This window comes from Homarus americanus, unplaced genomic scaffold (assembly GCF_018991925.1).
Source record: "Homarus americanus isolate GMGI-L3 unplaced genomic scaffold, GMGI_Hamer_2.0 scaffold11407, whole genome shotgun sequence".
In the NCBI taxonomy this organism is placed as follows: Eukaryota; Metazoa; Arthropoda; class Malacostraca; order Decapoda; family Nephropidae; genus Homarus; species Homarus americanus.
The window spans coordinates 584,692-606,107 of NW_024721983.1; the positions used below are offsets into that span (position 1 = coordinate 584,692).

The 21,416-nt window shown below is 37.4% G+C and overlaps 1 protein-coding gene across 7 annotated transcripts in view; it reads left to right on the forward strand.

Annotated features, from left to right (window-relative positions):
* The window catches only part of LOC121861927 (tryptophan--tRNA ligase, cytoplasmic-like), a 27,738-nt gene extending 6,862 nt beyond the window's left edge, over positions 1-20,876 (forward strand). For 3 of the 7 annotated variants that reach the window (XM_042359888.1, XM_042359887.1, XM_042359886.1), the window contains exons 2-11: positions 1,507-1,752; positions 5,390-5,540; positions 6,320-6,440; positions 7,544-7,651; positions 9,770-9,967; positions 13,098-13,290; positions 14,030-14,203; positions 15,284-15,478; positions 16,685-16,834; positions 20,551-20,876. In XM_042359888.1, coding sequence (XP_042215822.1) covers positions 1,510-1,752; positions 5,390-5,540; positions 6,320-6,440; positions 7,544-7,651; positions 9,770-9,967; positions 13,098-13,290; positions 14,030-14,203; positions 15,284-15,478; positions 16,685-16,795 — 1,494 coding nt within the window. In that variant the 5' untranslated portion in view covers positions 1,507-1,509 and the 3' untranslated portion in view covers positions 16,796-16,834; positions 20,551-20,876. Of the gene's footprint in view, positions 1-1,506; positions 1,753-5,389; positions 5,541-6,319; positions 6,441-7,543; positions 7,652-9,769; positions 9,968-13,097; positions 13,291-14,029; positions 14,204-15,283; positions 15,479-16,684; positions 16,835-20,550 lie in introns of those variants that run through there. The other 4 variants (XM_042359892.1, XM_042359891.1, XM_042359889.1 and 1 more) reach the window with 2 other exon arrangements.
* Positions 20,877-21,416: the final 540 nt, after the last annotated feature.

Consider the following 21,416-nt stretch of genomic DNA (forward strand, 5'->3'; position numbering starts at 1 on the left):
CATTCTGGGATTCTTACCCAATGCCACATATGTTGGTCTTTGCGATATTTACATTCAGCCTTGCTCTTAGTACACTTTCCTGAGGTTGGAAGACCACCATGCAATCGAAAAAGTGCTATTGTTTCTACGTTTTTTTTTCCCAAAAACTCGCAATCAGCTCCATATACTTTAAGCGACACCCATCGCAGACTTCCATGGTCGAAACTGAAATTGAATTTCAAAATATGAGAGACCCAAAATAAAACTTGAATTTGATTGGGCCAAATATACTGCGAATTAAACCCAAAATCATTTTAATCGGTTGAAAAACAAAAACACTTTTGATTGGCTGCGTGACGTGTATGGGAACGCATGCGCGTGATGATTTATGAAGGAGACCCGCAGTGTTGGAGGTGAGGCAGGCGATAATGGAGGAAGATTAATGGAAGAATATAGAGAAAATTTTGGATATGCTATCTCCGTTATTATACATTTCCGCCGGTAATGTAATAGATGAAAATTCTCTTATAATTTTGAATATGATAATAGATTAGTGGTAGGAATGAACGGTGTGTAAACGCAATAATACCTGTATTGCATCATTTTTTTTTATGATTTAATTGTTATTGTAAGCCTCGAAGACAATTGTTGTGCAAGTATTGTGGAATTGTGATTAATATAAAGTGAGAAGACTGAGGAATTGTGCACTGGTAGTGTGCTGACTATATATTCGAAGTGTGGGTAAATTTATAGTAGTTCACATAACCCTGTTAGAAAGTCAAAACTATGTTTTCTAGTGCATGTTTTGTGTGTTTTGATTGGTTCTGACCTTGATTTCCGTCGGAAATTTCTTCTTTTAGTTATCGCCCCCCTTTACCCCCAACAAGATAGGAGATCCTGTTGGGAACCGGGGTTTAGGGTGGGGCTTTTTCCGACAAAAATCACAGCCAAGTGAAAACAAAATACACCAAAAAACACAAGAGAACTGAATAAACTAACATTTTGGGGGATAACCTAACCTAACATGATCTAAACTAACTCTCACGGTGTTTTTACATAACCAGACTCACCATATCACTTATTTCTTATCTTAATCTGAATTATAATCTTTATTGAGGTCGGGAGAACACCATTCGTAACCCGGGGATTGCCTGTAGTTTATAAGCCTGTGCCCCTGTATTGATTTTTTTTAAGGGTCTTTTGCAACTAAGGCTATCTTGCCCCTATGCATAAGTGTGAATGATAAACAAAGGGGAAGATTAGATTATCCATAAAGTAATCATTGTTTAATACCATAATAATGATTCCTGACAAATAGGTTGGGACTTGTACTTTATCTATACATTAGAGTACAGTATTATTCTTTTATGGTCACTTCTTGTCTCAGTAAATTGTGATTTTTAAAGTACTTTACAAATAATTGAACGTGTAAATGTCTTAACTGTACAGTACTTTTTGATGACACATGCTGTTGATGTAAATTTAATTTGAAGTAGTTTCTAATAAGTTATTTCATGCTCATGACAGAGGATGCCACTCTCTAGGGAGGAGGAAGAGGCTTTAAATGATCACTTTCTGGTCAACAGCTACGTGGAAGGTTTCACCACAAGCCAGGCTGATGCAGTTTTATTTTACCACTTTAAATCGACTCCCAGCCAAGACCTTCATAACCTTCACCGCTGGTATAAGCACATAGCCAGTTTTGGTAGTGATATATCTAAGTTTGCCGGCCATAAAAGAAACAACTTGACTCTCTCTTTGAATGGAAAAAAGGTTAGTTGATGGCAATTGAAATTAGTTCAATATAAAAGACAGTGTTGATGTACCTGCTATACAGTATTTGCTTCTTTTATGCACTCTTCTGTCTGTGGTATAGATCTTACAAAGGGTCTTGTGATGTAAGCCAGTGTAAGACAAAGAGAGAAGTTAATGCATGTACTGTGGTAGTTACCTCAGACACTGTTTCTTGTGTATTCTGCATGTACAGATGCACTGAAAAGCCATACTGAAGTTAATTTGCTTAAGAGTTCTGCATTGCTAACCCATAAGCCCCGGGTTAGGGGTGCTGCTGGCAGTACAGGGGGGGGGGGTATAAATCAAGAAAAAATCGACTTAAAAAAAAACAGTGGCGGGAATAGGCGGACGTTCTGGAACGTCACCTGGGGCCTATGGGTTAAGGTTGGCCATCATCAATCTTTAGTAAATGCTGTACAATACACTAGAGACAAGTAGACAAAGTTTATATTACTGTAATATACAGTATTCTTTTCACATAAATTTATTCACAGCTACATGTCTTGAAACCAGAAATATCAATCTTTTTTTTTTCGTGTTTTTTTTCTTTTTATCATCTGGTTTTAATAGTGATTCTTGTGTAGGGAGTGGAGTTGTGTTCTGATGTGTGTGCAGTAGGTTGCTCTACAGATGCCATAGCTACTTCATTCCTGAGCAGTTGCTTCAAGTATATAAGGGATTCATTCGTCCTAACTTGGAGTACTGCTCATATCTGGGGTGGCTCTTCTTCTGTCCAACTGTTAGATAGGGTGGAATCAAAGGTATATCTTCTTATTGACTCTCCTCCTTTAGTTGATAATCTTTCTTCCCTTTCTCTTTGCTGCAATGTTGCTTCACACACACTCTTTTACAGGTACAGTACTTTAATAGGCAATGCTCGGTGGATTTGGCATCCTGTGTACCTCCGGTAAGACCATAGGCTCGTAACACTCGTCTTGCCCGCGGTGCCCACCGTTTCTGTGTGGATGTCGGTCACACTAGAATAGCCCATTATAGTACATCCTTCTTTCCTCACACAGCCAAATTGTGGAATGCTCTGCCTTCTTCTATATGTTTCCGTACTTATACAATCTGTCTCACTTCAAAAAGCTAGTTTTCCTGCATCTTTGTGGTGTAGATTAATATAATCTTTTTCATTTATATTTTTAATTTCTTTTTACTCTTATTTTTTTGCCCCCTAGGCCCCGTTGTGGGTTGATGACCTGTGCCGGGTGGGATGTTCCCCGTAAAAAAAAAAAAATTAGACAAACCAGCTTTGGGCGATGGTTCACTGTACATGTACTGTATTTTATTTTATTTTTATTTTTTTTTTAACACGTGCTTCATTAAGTCTTAGAATTTTACACGTTTTTAATGTCATAGAAGGTACACTAAATTTAATTCTACCTCTGTGTGGTAATCAATATTGCTACGTAACTGAGACCACAAACTTTTTTATTTATTTTTTATTCAGTCATCTGACCTCTAGTCTTGTTTTGGCCACAGAGTTAGCAACCAAAGCATTATTAATATTAGTTGTTGTTATTACCACCGTACAGAAGAACGTCGATTTAAAGCGATTCAATTTAAGGTTAATTATTTAAAGGGACACCCACAATTAAGGACAATGTTTTAATTTAAAGCGAATCTGTCCTATTTTGCGCAAGTCAATCTGATGCATCATATTTTAAAATTCGCGCCTAATGTTTCTCTGGGCACGCTTCACTGTCCTTAGGGCAAAGCTGTACAGTACTGTACATGTACTCAAAATAATGTACTAAATGGTTACGAAAATTTTTGTCTAGTGCAAACTATTGCATGATTATATTCAAATTAATCACTATCTTATAAGTATTCCAGCAATGTAAATTATATTCTCCCCGGTCTTTTCTGTGACAGTTATAAACAAAAAACAAAAACTCAATCTATAGGACATAAACAAATAAATACTTCACTGGACCTTCGGCGCAACTGTCAAACGTGTCGCCTCCCCTTCCTCCCTCCCTCTCCCCCATTTTCCCAGCCAGGGTTGGGTGGTTATAGGCTTACAGTTTTTATCATATATAATATCACAGATTAAAGTTAGGAGAATATAATTTGCATTGTTAGAATCCTTGCAAGACAGCAAATAATTTTAATATAAACGTCATATATTTTGCACAAGAGATAAAAATTTTAGCCCTTTGTAATAAAATTAATTAGAACATGTCAGTTCAATGACATTTTATAAGAGAAAAACTTCGTCACTCCTAAGGACAGATAAATAAATAAGCACTAGACCTGAGCATCAACTGTCAAACATATCACCTCACCTCACCTCTCCCCCACCCTCCCCCACCCTCCCCCCTCCCATCTTCAGCTGATCGCTAGTAAACAGACCATTTCACTTCCCATAATTTTAGAGGTATTGATTTATGAATGTTTGTTTTAACATAATACAGTGGTCCCTCGATTAACGAACACAATTGCCTCCACAGAATTGTTTAACTAAATCTATTATTTCAATGGGAAATTGGGTAATTGGTTCCAACTCACAGAAAAAGTACATACCGTACAAAGTACTGTACAGTATACCGGTAATAGAATTAACAAATCATTAAATATAAACTAAATACAATACTGTACTGTACATTATACTGTATAATAATAAATAAAAAACAATAGAATACTTTATTTTAACTTACTTTGAGGTGTGTGTGTCGTATTACCGGCAGCTTTGTTGACATATCAAACAGCTAATTGTAGAGGCAGTCGATGATGACATGCCATGTTCTTTACAGAGTGCATTGGTTCTAATGCCTTCTTCATGATTCATAATAATTTCTGCACTGTATATTATCAATATGTGAACTAAATTTCAGAATGACCAATAATTTTAATGTAAAATTGCAAAAATATTCAAGAGACCAACAAACTGGATGTTCACTCCACTGTAAACAAAGTTAAACTGAGAAGCGTTGGTGGGTGATTCGATCAGTTGATCGGCACACAAAAACTGTTCCCTGTTCCCTGTTAACTAAATTAGAATGACCAATAATTTTAATATAAAAAATGCAAAAGTATTCAAGAGCACAACTTTCTTGATATTTACTCCACTGGAAACGAATGTTAACATAGAACCAATTTCTCTATTGGCGGACTAGCCGATCAGCTGATGCGCACAACAAAGCGTGTTTCTCGTAAGGCTTTCATTAATGGAATTAAAAATCCTTATGGGAGCTAATTCGTTAACCGAAATTTCATTAATTGAACAGTTCGTTAATCAAGGGACCATTGTACTACAAGAAACAATGATTTGTTTATTCTAGGAGATGGGCTGAGGTACATCTGGATAGACTCTTAGTCTTTTTAGTATTTTGTTTCTCTCAAGTACCAAACTAAATTATTCCATTGGAACAACACATCGATTTAGTGCGAATTTGGTTGAAAGTGACCTCTCTTGGAACGTATTTCGTGTTATATCGATGTTCTACTGAATTAGTATTATTATTATCTGTATTTTAATCTCTATCTCTCAATAGAACACAAGTCTTTTCCTCCTATAATTCATTGATAAGTACTGTAGTATAGTAATTGGGCATGCTTTACTTTACATGTAATATATAGGATGATATTTTTATAGTTGGTGGATTCTCAGATAACAATCGCGATGGAGAACAACAGTGAGAAGCAAATTAATGGCGAGGAAGGCACGGAGCAACAGGAGCAGAAAACAGCTGAGGACATTGTTGACCCGTGGAATGTACAGGCATCTAGTAATAAGGGCATTGACTATGATAAGTTGATAGGTAAGCTGTTTTAGTAGTTAATTTGTTTTATATATAGTACCTGTACTGTACCAGTATTTGAATGCAGTATTTGCCTCTTCTTTTTAAGTACAGTACTTGTACTGTATAGTGAAACCTCGTTAATTTGAATTTGGGGAAAGGTGATCCAGATTATTGCAAATTTCAGAGCACAAAGGTCTACCACATAGAAGTAAATGACATTAACAGATGTAATTCAAAAACACAATAGTATCCTGTAAAATACGAATACCCTTTAATTCCAAAGAGCTCCTGGCTTCTGAAGGTGGTGTAGAGGTATTGATGGTAGGTAGTGAGGTACACTTTACACTATCATATACTACAGTACAATACTACTCCCTCACAAATCACTTATACTATTCAGTACACTAATTTTAAGTCGCTCTCAAAGGTCTGCCCTTAAACACTTATAGTTTTTCATCAGACTCATTATATTGTAATATCTGTTAAGGAGGTTCAGGAGAAGGTGTAGTAATGACAGAGATCTGACTTGCCACTAAGACTTGAACCACAATGGAAAGAAATAGAAGGACCAGGAATTGACACATTACTCACCGCATGATCTGGATTAAGTGCTATCCAGTTCATCTGCATCCGAATTAATGGGGATTCACTTTATTTAATTCAATTAGTGTTCTCTATAATATATCCCCCCTTCCCATCTCCCATAATCCAGGAAAAAAATATATTGATGCATTGATTTCTTTTATTGTTCTCATTTGTTATTGAAAACATGTAATTCATTAGAACTCTGTGCCTAGACAGATTTGGGTCTTCTCGTATTGACGATACTCTCTTGGAAAGATTTGAGAAGCTCACTGGACAGAAGCCTCACCACTTTCTGAGACGAGGGATATTCTTCTCACATCGGGATATGCACAGGTGAGTGTTTCATACAACTTGATATATAATGGAAGAAAGTCAAACAGCTTATATGAGTAATTTTATCAATTCTTAAAGTTATGTATTTGATTTTATTAATGATTATGTAAGAAATTTGGGCAATTAATTCTTCGCAGATGATATATTCAGTATTTCTTGTAGTGAGAGAGAATGTGTGGTAACACTCACATGGCACCACTTCATTGTCACCTGATGTATGTAATTGTTCAAACTCCTCGTTTCCCTTCTATTGCATGCTGATTTCTTGTTTTTTTGTTTTTTTTGTTTTTTTTTACCTTCTTAATTATTGGTTTATCCTTACTTGAGAAGCCCTCGGTCATCTCTTCTCTTTGTGTTTATACATGGTAAATCCTCAACTTCTGTTATATGGCAAGTCACTGAGACTCTGCGCCGAGCCGAGAGAGCGTAGCGGGGCCAGATAAGAGAGGGTGACACGCCACAGAAAGAAGTCTGTGACGACGCAAAACGACGTAGTATTGGATCACCGGGACGTTTTGGTCTCTAAAGTTTAGCGACTTAGTACCGAAACAACGTTTAGCGCGGACTACCTGTATACTATATACAGTTAAGTCCTTTTGTATGGAAGAATTAATGAGGCTGATGGCTTCACTTAGTATGTTAAGCCTTGGAAGTAATCTAGAGGTTAAGGATTCACATTATATATACCATTTCAAGTTTTTCTAAAAGAGTTTCAACCCCCCCTTTTTTTTCATATGCACTTTTCATGAACTGTATCACTCGTCTGTAATATTCCCTCCCATTCTTGATACAGGTACAGTATTTCTATGTCCTTAGATTACTGTATGCATATTGATGTGGCAGAAAGGTAATACAGTAGTGTAGATAAGATGTTGAATATATTTAGAACTCTTTTATGTTTGTGGTATTGTTGATTTCTATACAGGTCTTAGTATGACAGTAAATCCAAATTAATATACTGTAATTTTCATAACATATGGATAAGACTCTAGAACTGGTCATTGTCAGAATCATCCCTGACTAGTAACAAGCTCAGTGTAGTGTAAGCATCCTGATTCTATATTATTTCAGTATTTACATTTTATATTTTCTTTTTATTTCAGAATTCTTAACCTGATTGAAGCAGGCAAGAAATTCTTCCTTTACACTGGTCGGGGTCCATCATCAGAAGCCATGCATCTAGGGCACCTCATCCCATTTCTTTTAACTAAGTAAGTGGTAATTTGGTTAAAAATTATTTACAGAGTACTGGTACAGTTGAACCTCTCCAATTTGGTAAACTTTGGACCTGAGGAGAGCTGGATCATAGAATTATCTGGTTCATGGGAGTTTACACATAAGGTATAAGTTACTTACAGAACCACAATATAGTACAGTATGAGGGCTGCTACTGCCACCCTTCATGAGGGCCTGTGTGCCAGTAACAATTCCTTTTACTCTTATATATCACCATTGGTAGCGTGACGATAGGAGGCTCGTGGGTAGGTGTAATGATAGTATCAAGCAATAGGGAAGAAATAACGGTAAATACTGTAGGTAAATAATATACACAATTATACAAATACAAAGTTTATTTAAACATGAATATGAAATTAGAAGAAAGAATTGGTTTGTACTAACAGACGAAATCTATTACTAGGCCCTCAGGCTCAACATACTCACACCATTACTGGGTGGACATATTCAATACCCTTCCAACCCTACGGGGTGGACATACTCAATAACACAACTATGATAGTCACTTAGCACCATAAATACTAGGCAACTGCCACTACAACACTCAGTCGTCAGGAGTGATACTCAAGCAACAGCCATGGGGTCCAGCCACCATGGAGTACTATCCGACGAACTCTGGAGATCCCAGTGGGTTAATTCCACCACACAAATATAGCCCTACTGAGGTAGACATTCATCCACCAATGATGGGGGCTGGTAGTGGTGTGTGGCTTGGTGGTCCAGGGTCACCTCGTGGACCGAGCGTTAGGGCCAGACGAGCCAGCTATGGGGGCTATAGGTGGTCTGAAGTGTCTGACGGCCGGGTCTCACGAAGGTAACTGATCCTACTGGACCTCGGACATGTCCCCAGACATAGTGGATACAACATCCACCCTACAGACACGGCCTAGGCTGCGTTAGGGACCTGTATGGATGAAGGGACGGGCACTTACTAACTGGTGACAACAACAACACGTTTCAGGGGACGTTAAAGACGTAAATATGACTTTACTCAGAGCATATCAACTACGTTACTGTAACACTTGCACAATCAACTATTAATTGGGTCAAATCACTTAAAGAAGGGCAAATTACAACACAGCGTGGAATGGCATACCTGTATGGATGAAGGGACGGGCACTTACTAACGGTTAAAATGCCCGCGGCGCCCTCACTCAAACTAGGCCAGGGAGTCCAGCTACTCCTATTCCAATGAATTAATTTACGGTACCCTCTGACGTTGAAATTGAGACTATGAACTCCTTTTCATTCTCTACTATTATCTTCACTAACAATGCTCTGACTCAGCTATCGAAAGCAGAATTAAATTGATTACAAAGGAATGGATGGCAACAGGTCCCAGCATACAGCGTCTGCTCCCATAGACAAAGGCGGGGGAAACAGAGAAAACGGGGGACGTTTCCACTGGGGGACTCGGAAGGTTTTGTGGACGTTTGAGCGTAATATGAATCCTTAAGGTTTTCAGGTTAGCTCTTATCATGACCATTACAACAGTACCATACAGTACTTGTAACATAAACTTAATCTACTGTACATTTTACCTGTTGCAGCAGCTTGGTAGCACATAGCTTTTCTGTTAGTGGATGTTTATTGAACAGTTGAACCCATGATCGTAAGTATAACTTTTTCTAGTGAGGTAAATGATTATGCACTCATTGTCATTTTTCTTGTCATTGCTTGTTTCATGTTTTAAAGGTGACAGAGGCATCAGCTATATCAAGACGAAGGTTGTCAACAGTTAGCCAGATGTTGTTTCCCGAGAAGTTTTGCTAATTACTATTGTAACTGTAGGGACATTCAGTATATTAATAGATTTAATGCATTTTATCACAGTTGTCATACAGTATATGTATTTGTTTGGTCTATCAAACTCAAAAACATATTGTTAAAACCCTGGTTCTTTGTTTTGATTGCAGCTGTTAAATCCACAATGTCAAATATATCTCCTGCTGAAAAACACATAAAATAATGAGTCTGTTCTGCAGTATTTACAAACATTCTTTATGGTTTCCAATTTAATTGCTACTGTTTAACCCAAAATATATGCTATGTCTTCAGGTGATACAATTAATTACACTTGAATATTATTACAGATGGCTCCAGGATGCATTTGATGTCCCCTTGATAATCCAGCTGACTGATGATGAGAAGTACCTCTGGAAGGACCTGAAGTTGGAACAATGTAATAAACTTGCTTATGAGAATGTAAAGGACATCATTGCAGTTGGATTTGATATGAACAAAACATTTATATTCTCAGATATTGATTTTCTTGGTGGAGAATTTTATAAGTAAGTATTATATTTTTTCACACACATTCCGGGTAGTTATTAATCATACTGTACTGTACTTAAAAACCTCATCAATGTCGCTTTCTAAAGACAAGTTTATGTACAGGGGAAACTTGTTGGTTGAAGGTATTGGATCATCTTTAGGGAGTGAAGAGGCAGCACTGGTGGGGCGTGAGGAGACAGCAATGGGGGACTTCTTAAAATAGATGTCCAATTTAGACTGCACAGTTTGCTTTTTCTTTTCATCGTAAATTTTCGTATAGCAAGCAAGTGCATCTTGGACCATTCTGTTAACTTTGGCAAAACGCTCATAATTTTGATCCATTCCCCTTATTAATTGTAGCAAATGCCTCTGCCATTTGCTTCACTGAAAAATTTTGGGGGGGTTCAGGTTCTTCTTCTACATTTCGACTCGCTTCTTCCTCTGCATTTTTGTGTGCTTCCAGTTCGATAAGATCCTCATTACTTAGCTCTTCTGTTACACTTTCAACCAACTGTTCAACATCTTCATTATCAATTTCTAACTGAAGCTGTTTACCTAACTCCACTATCTTGTTACTGATCTCAGAAATAACTTCATTTTCATTAAATCCTCTGAAACTGTTCACATATCTTTTCAGTATTTTCTTCCATATTCCATTCATGCACTGTTGTGTAGCCTCATCCCATGTTGCAATAATGTTCTTTATACATGTCAAAATGTTGTAGTCCTTCCAAAACTGTCTGAGCGTTTTCTCACCTTCAGTAGCAGCAACAGCCTGAGCGAAGGTCGTACGTAAATAATTTGCTTTAAAAGCTGCAATAGCACCGTGATCCATGGGTTGGATGACAGAAGTAGTGTTATGTGGAATGTAGACCACCTTAACATCAGGGTGCATGTCGTCCAGGTGTGGTGGGTGGTCTCGGAGCATTATCTAAAATCAGCAAAATCTTGAATGCATTCCCTTGTTGCAGACAATACTCCTTGGCTCGAGGAAACAATTCATGAACCAATCCTTAAACAGTACTAGGGTCATCCAGGCTTTCTTGTTACTTTGATAAAACACTGGCAGTGTGTGCTTGCTGACATGTTTAAAAGTCCTGGGGTTCTCTGAATGATAGATCATGAAGGGCTTGATCTTGAAACCAGCAACATTCCCCCCTAACAGAAGTGTAATTCGGTCCTTGAATGCCTTGAATTCTGGCATTGTTTTCGCCTCTTTGTGGGTGTATGTCCGTTCAGGCATGCGCTTCCACAATAATCCAGTTTCATCTACATTGAATATTTGCTCAGGCAAATAATTTCCTTCCACAATCACACGATCTAGCTCTTCCTTAAAAGCTTCGGCAGCACCAACATTAGCACTAGCTGCCTCTCCACTCACCTTAGCATTATGTAAACTGTAGTGGTTCTTAAATCTGTTAAACCACCCATGACTTGCTGTGAAGGTTTGGTCGCACTCATCTCCTGCTTGCTCCTTCAGGCTTTCGAACAGGCTTCTTTCCTTAGCCTGTAATGTTAGAAGGCTTAAGGGTACACACTTCTGTATCTGGTCTTCCATCCATATCACCAATAATTTTTCCATCTCGTGAATGGGACCTTGTCATTTCTTCGTAATTGTAGTTCCCTGTATAGGTGCTGATCCTTTCCCTACATCACGAATACGTTCCTTGTCCTTCAGAATAGTGGATATGGTCAAGTGCGAAAACCCTAGGTCGTGTGAAATTGTTGCTACAGTTTTTCCATTTTCAAACTGCATTATTATCTTCATTTTCGTCTCAAAAGTAATAGACTGTCTCCTTTTCTTCTGAGCACCACCAGCACACCTCTACATCACTTCTTAATACTTTGTACCATATATTATTACTTAAATCTTGTCACAACACAGTATTTACGGTTGAGAGATGCATGTTAGTGGATAAAGTATTTAATAATATGCCCATGAGTGTGATGCATGTTTTTGTTGGTTCACTACCTGACCCTCACTTTATGCTGTGGTTGCATTCTGTGACAACACAGCATAATGGGAATCCACAAATAGTGAATACTTAATCTTATGGGGAAATTTAGGATATGTTCCACAACGACTAAAAGTCAACAGTAATGCTATAAAAGTTGTGGAAAAATCATTACAAAACTCTAATGTGGGTTGAAAATAAATATAATACAATATATAACTATAAACTAAGACATATGAAGTGCATGGATGTTTGTGTAGAAAGTGTGTCTGACTCACCACTCCAGCCGCGTCCCGTGATGTCACATACAGCGCAGTGCACACACACACACACACACACACACACACACACACACACACACACACACATTGTGCCATGTTTCACAACCATTTCTAGAGCACTAATGCTGTAAAAGTTGTGGAAAAATCATTCAAAATACTCTAATGTGGCTTATAAATGAAGATAATATAATAACAATATAAAACTTTTGTGCCATACCTTCTATAGAATGCATAATAGGGAATCTTTTCCACATAAAATGAATTATGGGTAGAAATAGGGCCACCGCAAAAACGCGAATTCGTATACAGTGAATGCACATAAAGCGTAGGTCCAGTGTACCACAACGTTGACGTCTGTTGACAGTTGAGAGTCCAGTGGCTGTTCCCCTGAACGTTTTACCCCCTCCCAGACTGTGTGTATTTATATTGAGTTTTATCGGTGATATGAATTATTTGGGATTTATCTAGCCATATAAACTGTACAGTAGTTTGTTACCTATTGTGCTATATTTTTTATCATTTGATTCTGTTTGCCACACAACAAAGAAACATGAAAATACTTCACTTAAAGCAAATTTCATCTTTGACTTTGACCTTTTAAGATATTTAAAAATTTCTAACATTCTCTCTGAATTGCTAATGCTTTGAAATCTTTTGCATTTTGATAGTCCAGTTATTAAACATTATTTTAGAGAATAACAGGTCTGCTTACCAGTTGTGAACTTGTTTAGTTTGAATAAATGGACTGCTACACGAACATTTCTTTGAACCAATCGGCTATTTCTAGCTATAGATGAGAGGCATGGCTTACGGGCCAGGTTAGCATGGAAATACTATAACCTGCCTTTTAGTATAATTAATGTAAAATAAAATTTGACTTTTTTTTTATATTCATCTTCTTTTACCCCCAGAAACATTTTAAGGGTTCAGAAGCATGTTACGTTCAACCAAGTCAAAGGAATATTTGGGTTTGATGAATCGTCTAACATTGGCAAGATCATGTTTCCCGCTATTCAGGCAGTTCCAAGCTTCTCATCCAGTTTTCCTTTCATATTTGGTGAAAAGAAGGATATTCCCTGCCTCATTCCCTGTGCAATCGACCAGGTAAGCAAGAGGTTAAGCTAACTAACAAGAAGAGTAAGAGAGTAAATACAAATGAGTGAAATGAAAGAAAGATGAGAAAGGAAATCAAGCAAGACAATAGACCCTGACTGATTAAAAATAGAAATGAGGATGGAAGATTTAGTAAAGAACTGTAGCTATAAAAAAGGAGTTAGAGCATAAACAGGGAATTTCATATTGAAAGATACACAATTTTTAACATGAGTTGGTGAGTTATGTGAGTTTAAAGGAATGTCAAATGATGTGTAGCTCCCTGAAGGCTTTTCATGGCAATAAGTAGTATTGAACTATCATCATCCAGAGTACATATAATTCAATAATAAGGTAAACAAAAATTAATACTGGTAAATCATGAAATATTATGAGAACTGGGGGAATTGATTGACTTGAGAACAGGTGTTCCCAACCTGTAGGTCGCGGAGGGTTGGCTGGGGGCCGAGAAGCCTTGGGAGAAGAACTTAGTACATCAGCAGGAACATTACCAAAACTTTCATTTCACTGATATGCCAGTAACCTAGAACACACAACATAATGTTGTGTCGGTGGATTAATAATTGTTTTCTCTTTCTTCCCTTTCATTCTCAGAAAAATTTGTAAAACTGAAATAGCTGATGGCAGGGGGGTCGCATGTGTTTCGGGGTTTTGAGAAAAGGGCCGCAAGTACAAAAAGGTTAGGAACCACTGCTAAGAATGAAAATTTAATGTGCATTGACTTTTTCAGGACCCTTACTTCCGAATGACAAGAGATGTAGCTCCAAGAATAGGATTTCAGAAGCCAGCACTCATCCACTCTACCTTCTTCCCAGCCTTGCAGGGTGCCAGCAGCAAGATGAGTTCCTCAGATGAAAATTCATCAATATTCTTGACAGACACTGCCAACCAAATTAAGAAAAAGGTAATGATCACAAATTTAAAAAGACTCTCAATGCCCATTATTTGAATCAGTTTAGTTTACTTAATACAGGATAGCATCATAGTGGCTCCATAGCTCATTTGGTAGAGTATTTGTCTGAAAATGAATAAAAGCAGGTTCAATTTTCTGCTGGAGTATTCATCATCACTGTTTTATGGCCATTTTTCACACTTGTATAAGTTAGTATTTAGTCCCCTCTGTTCACTAGCCCTTATGCACTCATCAATAAATGAGTATTGTACTGTATATGTGCCATTGGGTGCACTTGCGAATGGTGAAGCAACCATTCAGTAGACCATTATCATGCTAAGGGTATTAGGTAACCCACATTCTGCTGAGTACTAGGAACTGGGATCGGTACCTTGCCAACCACAATCCATAGCACTAAACTGTAACTGGAAAAGGCTTTTTGTGGGCAATTAGTGTTTTAGATTTGATTCAGTTTTTCCATTCTATTGGATATGGTTAGAGTTTGAAAATATAATTATTACATACTGTATATTAGGAATGATAGACAGATAGCCAAACAAAGATACTAAGGAGATTAACATACTGAGTGAATGGAAAGAGAAAAATTAATAAATATAAAGGTGCAATTGCGTAAGTGTTTGGTAGGAAAGGGAAGGGGGAGATTGAGAAGTAATGATGGGGTGAGGGTAATACAGTACTAGATGGGAAATAGAAGAATAAACATTCAGGAAATAGCATTGTGTGAACATGATCAGAATGAATGGCATAAATTGGCATTTGGAGATAAATGTGATGGATGGAGGATATATAAAGCAGTAGGAGTGTACCTGAGTCCAGGTATTATGCTGTAGTATTAAAGGTTTTGCAAGATTTAAATATTAGAGATAAAGTATTAGAGACCTTGGTGGTATTATAATTAGTTTTACCAGTGTGTTATTCACTTTCAAATCAGTGTGCTATGGAATGACATTATTTGTATATCATTTTATTAAATTGTAGTTAACTCTTATGTGTAGCTCAGGTTCAGAGACTGCGAGCTTATTTTACATCATCAGCTCGGCTCTTTTTCATTGTATGTAATTTCTTTCACAGATTAATAAATATGCTTTCTCTGGTGGTAAAGACACGTTAGAGGAGCATCGAGAATTGGGTGGTGACTGTGAGATAGATGTTTCCTACATGTACCTCAAATTCTTTATGGAAGATGATAGTAGACTAGAGGAGATCCGTCAACAGTATTCCTCAGGCAAAATGCTTACAGGAGAACTTAAAGCTGAGTTGATCAAGGTACTGTACTGGAAAAGTTTATTTTAGGTTCTGGTTAGAGCTACCATGATCTTCAAGTTTTATTGTTTATCTGATAGTTATGGTACAGTAAATTTTGGTCTTTCTTATTTTAATTTTTTTTTACCTAAAAATTCAGTTGTACCAAATCAGGGAGGCTTTAGCTCTTGACCACTTTATAGCATTTGGGGAATATTGAAGCTTTTATATAAGCTCTAACCCACCAAACCTTGAAACTACTTGTAACATCTCTATAGTTGCAGATATTGGATGTTACAATTACTGTACTGTACTAGCAGTATACACAACTATAGAACCAATGTTGCATACAATATATCTGTTCTTTTATCTCAACCATATTTCCTTGAGGTTTTTACTTACTTGTCTCCTTCTTCACCCACTCTTACTTTGAGGTTTTTTATTAGCTATTGAGATTTTAAATACCATAGTAGCCTTCATCTACCTCGTTGACATCTCTCCTTGAAATATCTTATGTCTCATATTTAACAATTATCTTTCTCTCTTTTTTTAGGAACTCTAACTGCTTTATAAATGTTTGTTATCATGATGTACTAATCTCTTGTATTTAATACACCAACTGGTCTGTGGTGGTCTGCCCTTTCTGAACCCACACTAATATTCTCTATAATTTATTTGGTATATAGTTAAACTAAAAAAAAAAGGATATAATTCTAGCTTAGCAGCCTTTCCAGAAGACTTCATGACAGCAATTTATATCCAGTGGGTAGTACTAAGATCCAGTGTAGTTGGTAGAATTTGTTTTATCTACTTTTTTATGTCTGGGAATTATAGTTCCTCTTCTGGAAGTGATGGGGATTTTTTCTCATAGTTTTAATGAAGAATTCATAGATTTTAAGCTCCAAATGTTCTCTTCTAAGCTTATTTAATTTCCCTTTACATGATTGGCTCCTGGATGCTTTATTAATATGGAAGCTTGTTATCAATCTTCTTACCTCAGAATTTGGATATTCCTTACCATCCTAGTATACTGACAATAGATTATGTATGTTTTACTACTGTACTGTCCTCTAACTATTTAAGGAATTGAAGATACCAATGCATGGTACAGTTTCTGTGGAAAGAAATAATACAGAGAATAGTAACTCTCATAAATTTAGATTCAGTGTATTGTACGACTTGTGATTTCTACACGAAGAACTTTCCTTCTCATGTATGATTGTCTTACAGATTCTTCAGAAGTTGATAGCTGAACATCAAGAGCGAAGAAAAGTAGTTACCGATGACACAGTTAAACAATACATGACCCCACGAGCACTTAACTTTACCATCCAGAAATGAGGTTGTTCAATCTTATGGAATCTTGTTATTGAGAGTTTGGTAAGCCCTCACTGTACTCTGTTCATTCTTGTGCCTTCAGTCAGGGGAGTGTAATTGATTTTGTATATGTTGATGTCAAAGCCTGATTCATTTCATCATTAGACTTAATGGGTTACTCTCATAATCCAAACAGTCGATAGCTTAGCCCTGCACTGACAAGAGAAGTGGAGAGTTTCTGGTGGGAAGTAAGCAGTACAGTATTACCTTTCCTTAGACCTGATAAAATCTTGATCCTGATTTGTGTTAATAACTTGATACAAAATTTGAATATAGAAGAAAATAGGTGATTTGACAGTCATAAAGTGGTTTTGTATGTGATATTGCTAATGTGAATGACCTTTACAATTCACCTTAGTTTGGACAGTGAATTGCACTGAAGCATTGTGACCAGTGTGGAAATTGATAATTTCAGACTACCTATATGCTCTGTATATGAGCTTCAGTACTGTATATGAGAAAGGGTAAAGTATTCCTACTTGTCTTTGAGCCCTTTCCTGTCTCATTTTAACCTCTACAAGCATTTCTCCCCTGATCATGTGCTCCCTTACTGAAGATTTCATTCCCCTTGATATAACTGACACTTTTTGGAATGGAGGAAAGAAGATAAATATATAGATTGAGTGAGTGTTGCCCTTAATCCCATCATGGTGCCTATCATATATTACTAGTCCTGAATTGTATTACAGGATCCTTTAAGTATAGGAACTTGAAAAATGCCTTTCCAGTGTTAAAATAGTTCAACAAGAAGCCCTCAGTTTGCACGAGTTCTACAAAATTTTAAGTCAAAGATATGAAATAGTGACCTCATTTCTGCTATGGCCATATACCTTTAATACCATTCCTAAAATATGAAAAAGTTCCCTTAAAAAAATATTAAATATTTACTGTGTTGACAACCACATTGTTTTGACAAGTGCTCATAAACTGATCTCTTATGGCATCAGTATGCACTGGTGTTGTGGCTGGATGTGTTCTGTATTTATCAGAACAACGGGGATGACTTCAAACCAGGGCCTGTTGCATCTTTTTTGGTCAAGACAAAATGATGTGCCTTCACTATTAAGGGAAAAGGGCAAATTCTAATATTAGTTTGATGCTTTACATTTGACAACTAACTGATAGAGTACAATATTATGCTGTACATGCGATTATGTTTTAAAACTTTTGATACTTTATATATTTCCAAAAAGTGAAGTTTGTGGGTGGTAACAAGTTTTTGACATCCATAAAGGCACTTTTTTTTTTTCTTTTTTTTTATTATAAGAATGTAACTCCCATGTAAACTGAGCACCAGCTGTATTTTAACAAAATGCTGATGAATTAAAATGAATTGTTGAATCTGAAAATTTAAAAATTCTCCTAAGTTTTAAATAACCAGTGCTTGAAGCATGATAATTTGTCATGTACAGTACTTTATTAATGAAGAAATTTCATTCTTTTATATTACAGTAAACCCTTGCCATTCGTGAGGGTTAGGGTCCAAGAAATGGCGCGAATTGGGAAAATCGTGAATAGCCACTTATATAATACCTTAGTGCACTATATATACCTGTACTGTGTACGTATGAGAAACTTAAGTCACCAATACTTACATTCGCATGTGGAAGTTTGGAGACATCTGTTTACTGAAGCATAGGGGGATCATCAGGATCATTGTTGGAATCTGGTGATGCAGTGGTGGTTGATGGAGAGGCGCGCGACTGGGAGGAGGAGGGTGGAGCGCGGCGGTAGTAGCTGGTTCTTTCTTGATAAACATGGTGATTAGTAATTGTTTCTTCTTTGCTTTGAGGTCTTTAAACATTTCCTGGTAGGGAAACACTATCTGGTTGATTCCTCGGAGCATCTGAAGGCAGCGTTCCGTGGAAGGTTGTAGTCAACAATGAAATCATTTACCATCTTTACCTGTCAAAATAATTCACCAAAATTGTCCAAGCTCTAATCTTCTTTTTGCAATTCCATAATTTCTTCCTCTTCCCCAGCACTTTTTACCAACTCTTCCAAATCCTCTTCTGTCAGTTCCTTTCCATGCCCATCAATCAGCTTTTCCATGTCTTCAGCAGCCATGCCCACAAACCCCTCACCACCAACTGACGTGCAACACTCACTATGTCATTCACACCCTTTACTATGGACGGAAATCCGTGAAAGTTATTCACACACTCAGGCCTTAAGGTGTGCCAACAAGCATTCACTGTCTCTTTGTTTGAGTTCATTGAATTCTTCACTGATGTTGGTAATGCAATCGGCACTGCTGTACTCCTTCCAACACTTGTTAACATCAAGGTCAGGGTCTGCATCCATGGCACTACGGATACGATCAAAAGAGCATTGGGTGTAATATGCCTTGAAGGTGCCTATTACACCCTGATCGAGAGGCTAAATAAGAGCAGTGGTGTTAGGGGGTAGGAACACCACCTCTATACCTGGATGGCTAAACTGCAAACTTTCTGGATGGCCTGGTGTATTGTCTATCAGTAATAACATCTTGAATTTCATCTTCTTGGAAGCAAGGTATTTTTCTGTTTCTGGGATGAAGCATTTATGGAACCAATCCAGGAATGCTTTCACAGTTACCCATGCCTTTTCGTTACTGCCAAAAAACTGGCAGAAGGTTCTTGTTTTTTCCCTTTAAAAGTCCTAAGATTTGCTGAGTGGTAAAGCAAGCCAGGTTTGGTCATGTGGCCAGCCGCATTGCCACAGGAAATGAGGGTCACTGTCCTTGGTTGCCTTGAACCCAGGGGCATGCTTCTCTTGCTTATTTATGTACATTATACCAGGCATTTTCTTCCATTATAGACTAGATTCATCAGCATTAAACACGTGCTCTGGTCTATAGCCTTTCTCTTCTATTATTTTCTTTAGCATGGCGGGAAATGCATCTGAGCCTGTGTGGTCAGCTGTTGCGGCCTCCCCGGTCAGCTTCGCATTATGGAGTGAAAATCTTATATAAAAATTTTCGAACCAACCTTTACTGGCACTAAAAAATGGTTGTCACTGCACTAGCCCCTTCACCACCTGACTCATAAAAATTAGCATAAAGACTTCACGAATCACGTTGCTGTTGGTCAGAACATTTTTGTGGTGCTGGTCCTCAACCCAAATATTCAGTTTTCACTATGTTCTTGTCATGAACAACCTGCGCCACTTTAACACTTGCAAGAGCACTCGCTTGAACAGTATCACGAATTGCTTGTTAATTTTTCTTGATATGCCACACTGAATTTGTTCACACCAAACAACCGACCAGCTGCGGCAGCACTCATCCCCACCTTTAACTTATCTAATAATTCAACTTTCTTTGTCAGGGTCATCACTGACTTTTGCCTTTTATGTTTCACTCCACTAGCACTCGACACTAGGCAGTCTTTTAGGGGCCATTTTCACAGAAGAACGCGAAAGTTTTGAGAGTATATCACACGATACTACGTCACGGGTACTGGGTGAACGCGAACAAGAGGGAGATGAGACACCGCGGGGGTGTGGAGTGACTCGTTGTGCTGCAGGAAAAGGCTCGCCAGCTAGCCACCCGAGCTGCCAGCTGCTTACTGTGAATCGTCGAAATTGTGAATTGCAAACCCTCAAATGGCAAGGGTCTACTGTATTCAGAAGTTCAAGTTTGATAATAATAATAATAATAATGTCTCAGATACAGGCAGAAGTATTTTATCTTTGTGGTTTTATATTGTATTTATATGTATTTTATCTTTCTTTTGCAGATACGAACTGTACTGTATATTGAATAATGATGCTGTCCACTTTGAAGCTGTTGTTTTATGAATGAAAGAATTTGTATACACTAAGATCTCAATTCTGAAGTACTGTACTGTAGTCATTTTTTTAAATGAGACTTACATTAATTCATTTTTAGCTGATAAAAACCTGATTTCTCATGCTTTAAGGCTAATCATGTCATTTTAAATGAATATTTAATGTAAAAATATTGGTAATGGTGTAGAATGGACATGTAATAATTGAGACATTTATATTTTATCTTATTTATAAAATCTTGGATGTTTTTGCAGAATACATTGCACTTCACAAATTGTGTATTTTTACCTAAATATTTCCTCATTTTGGATGAAACAGTTCCAAGGAAAATAATAGCTGCATAGATAAAAAGGGAGACAGGGTGGAGAGAGGTACATAAGCAGGATGTGAGCTTTTACTTTTGCTCGCTCAAGAATGATGAGCATCAGGTGAGTAAGATTCTTTACACTTACCTGTAGCTCACTTGATTGGGTGAGTTCTTGTTTTTTGTTTTTCTTCCTTTCCTTGGTATGTACAGTAGTACCCCGATTTACGCGGTCAATTGAACCAAAGTGAAATCCGCGTAAATGGAACAACAGAACATATGGGATTAATTCCAATAGAGACTGGCCCGACCCCCAAACTCCACTTTTTCCGACACAATACCTATGTTGTAGTAAAAATAACATCTAAATTTTATGATGGTATGCTCACACAATTAATATTTAAGAGAAATATAGTCGCCAGGTTAATGTCCATTCAAATAATAGACTCAAATTCCCCCCCCCCTCCCCCATCTTCCCAGCTCACTGGCCCCTACCTCTCTGAGAAATGA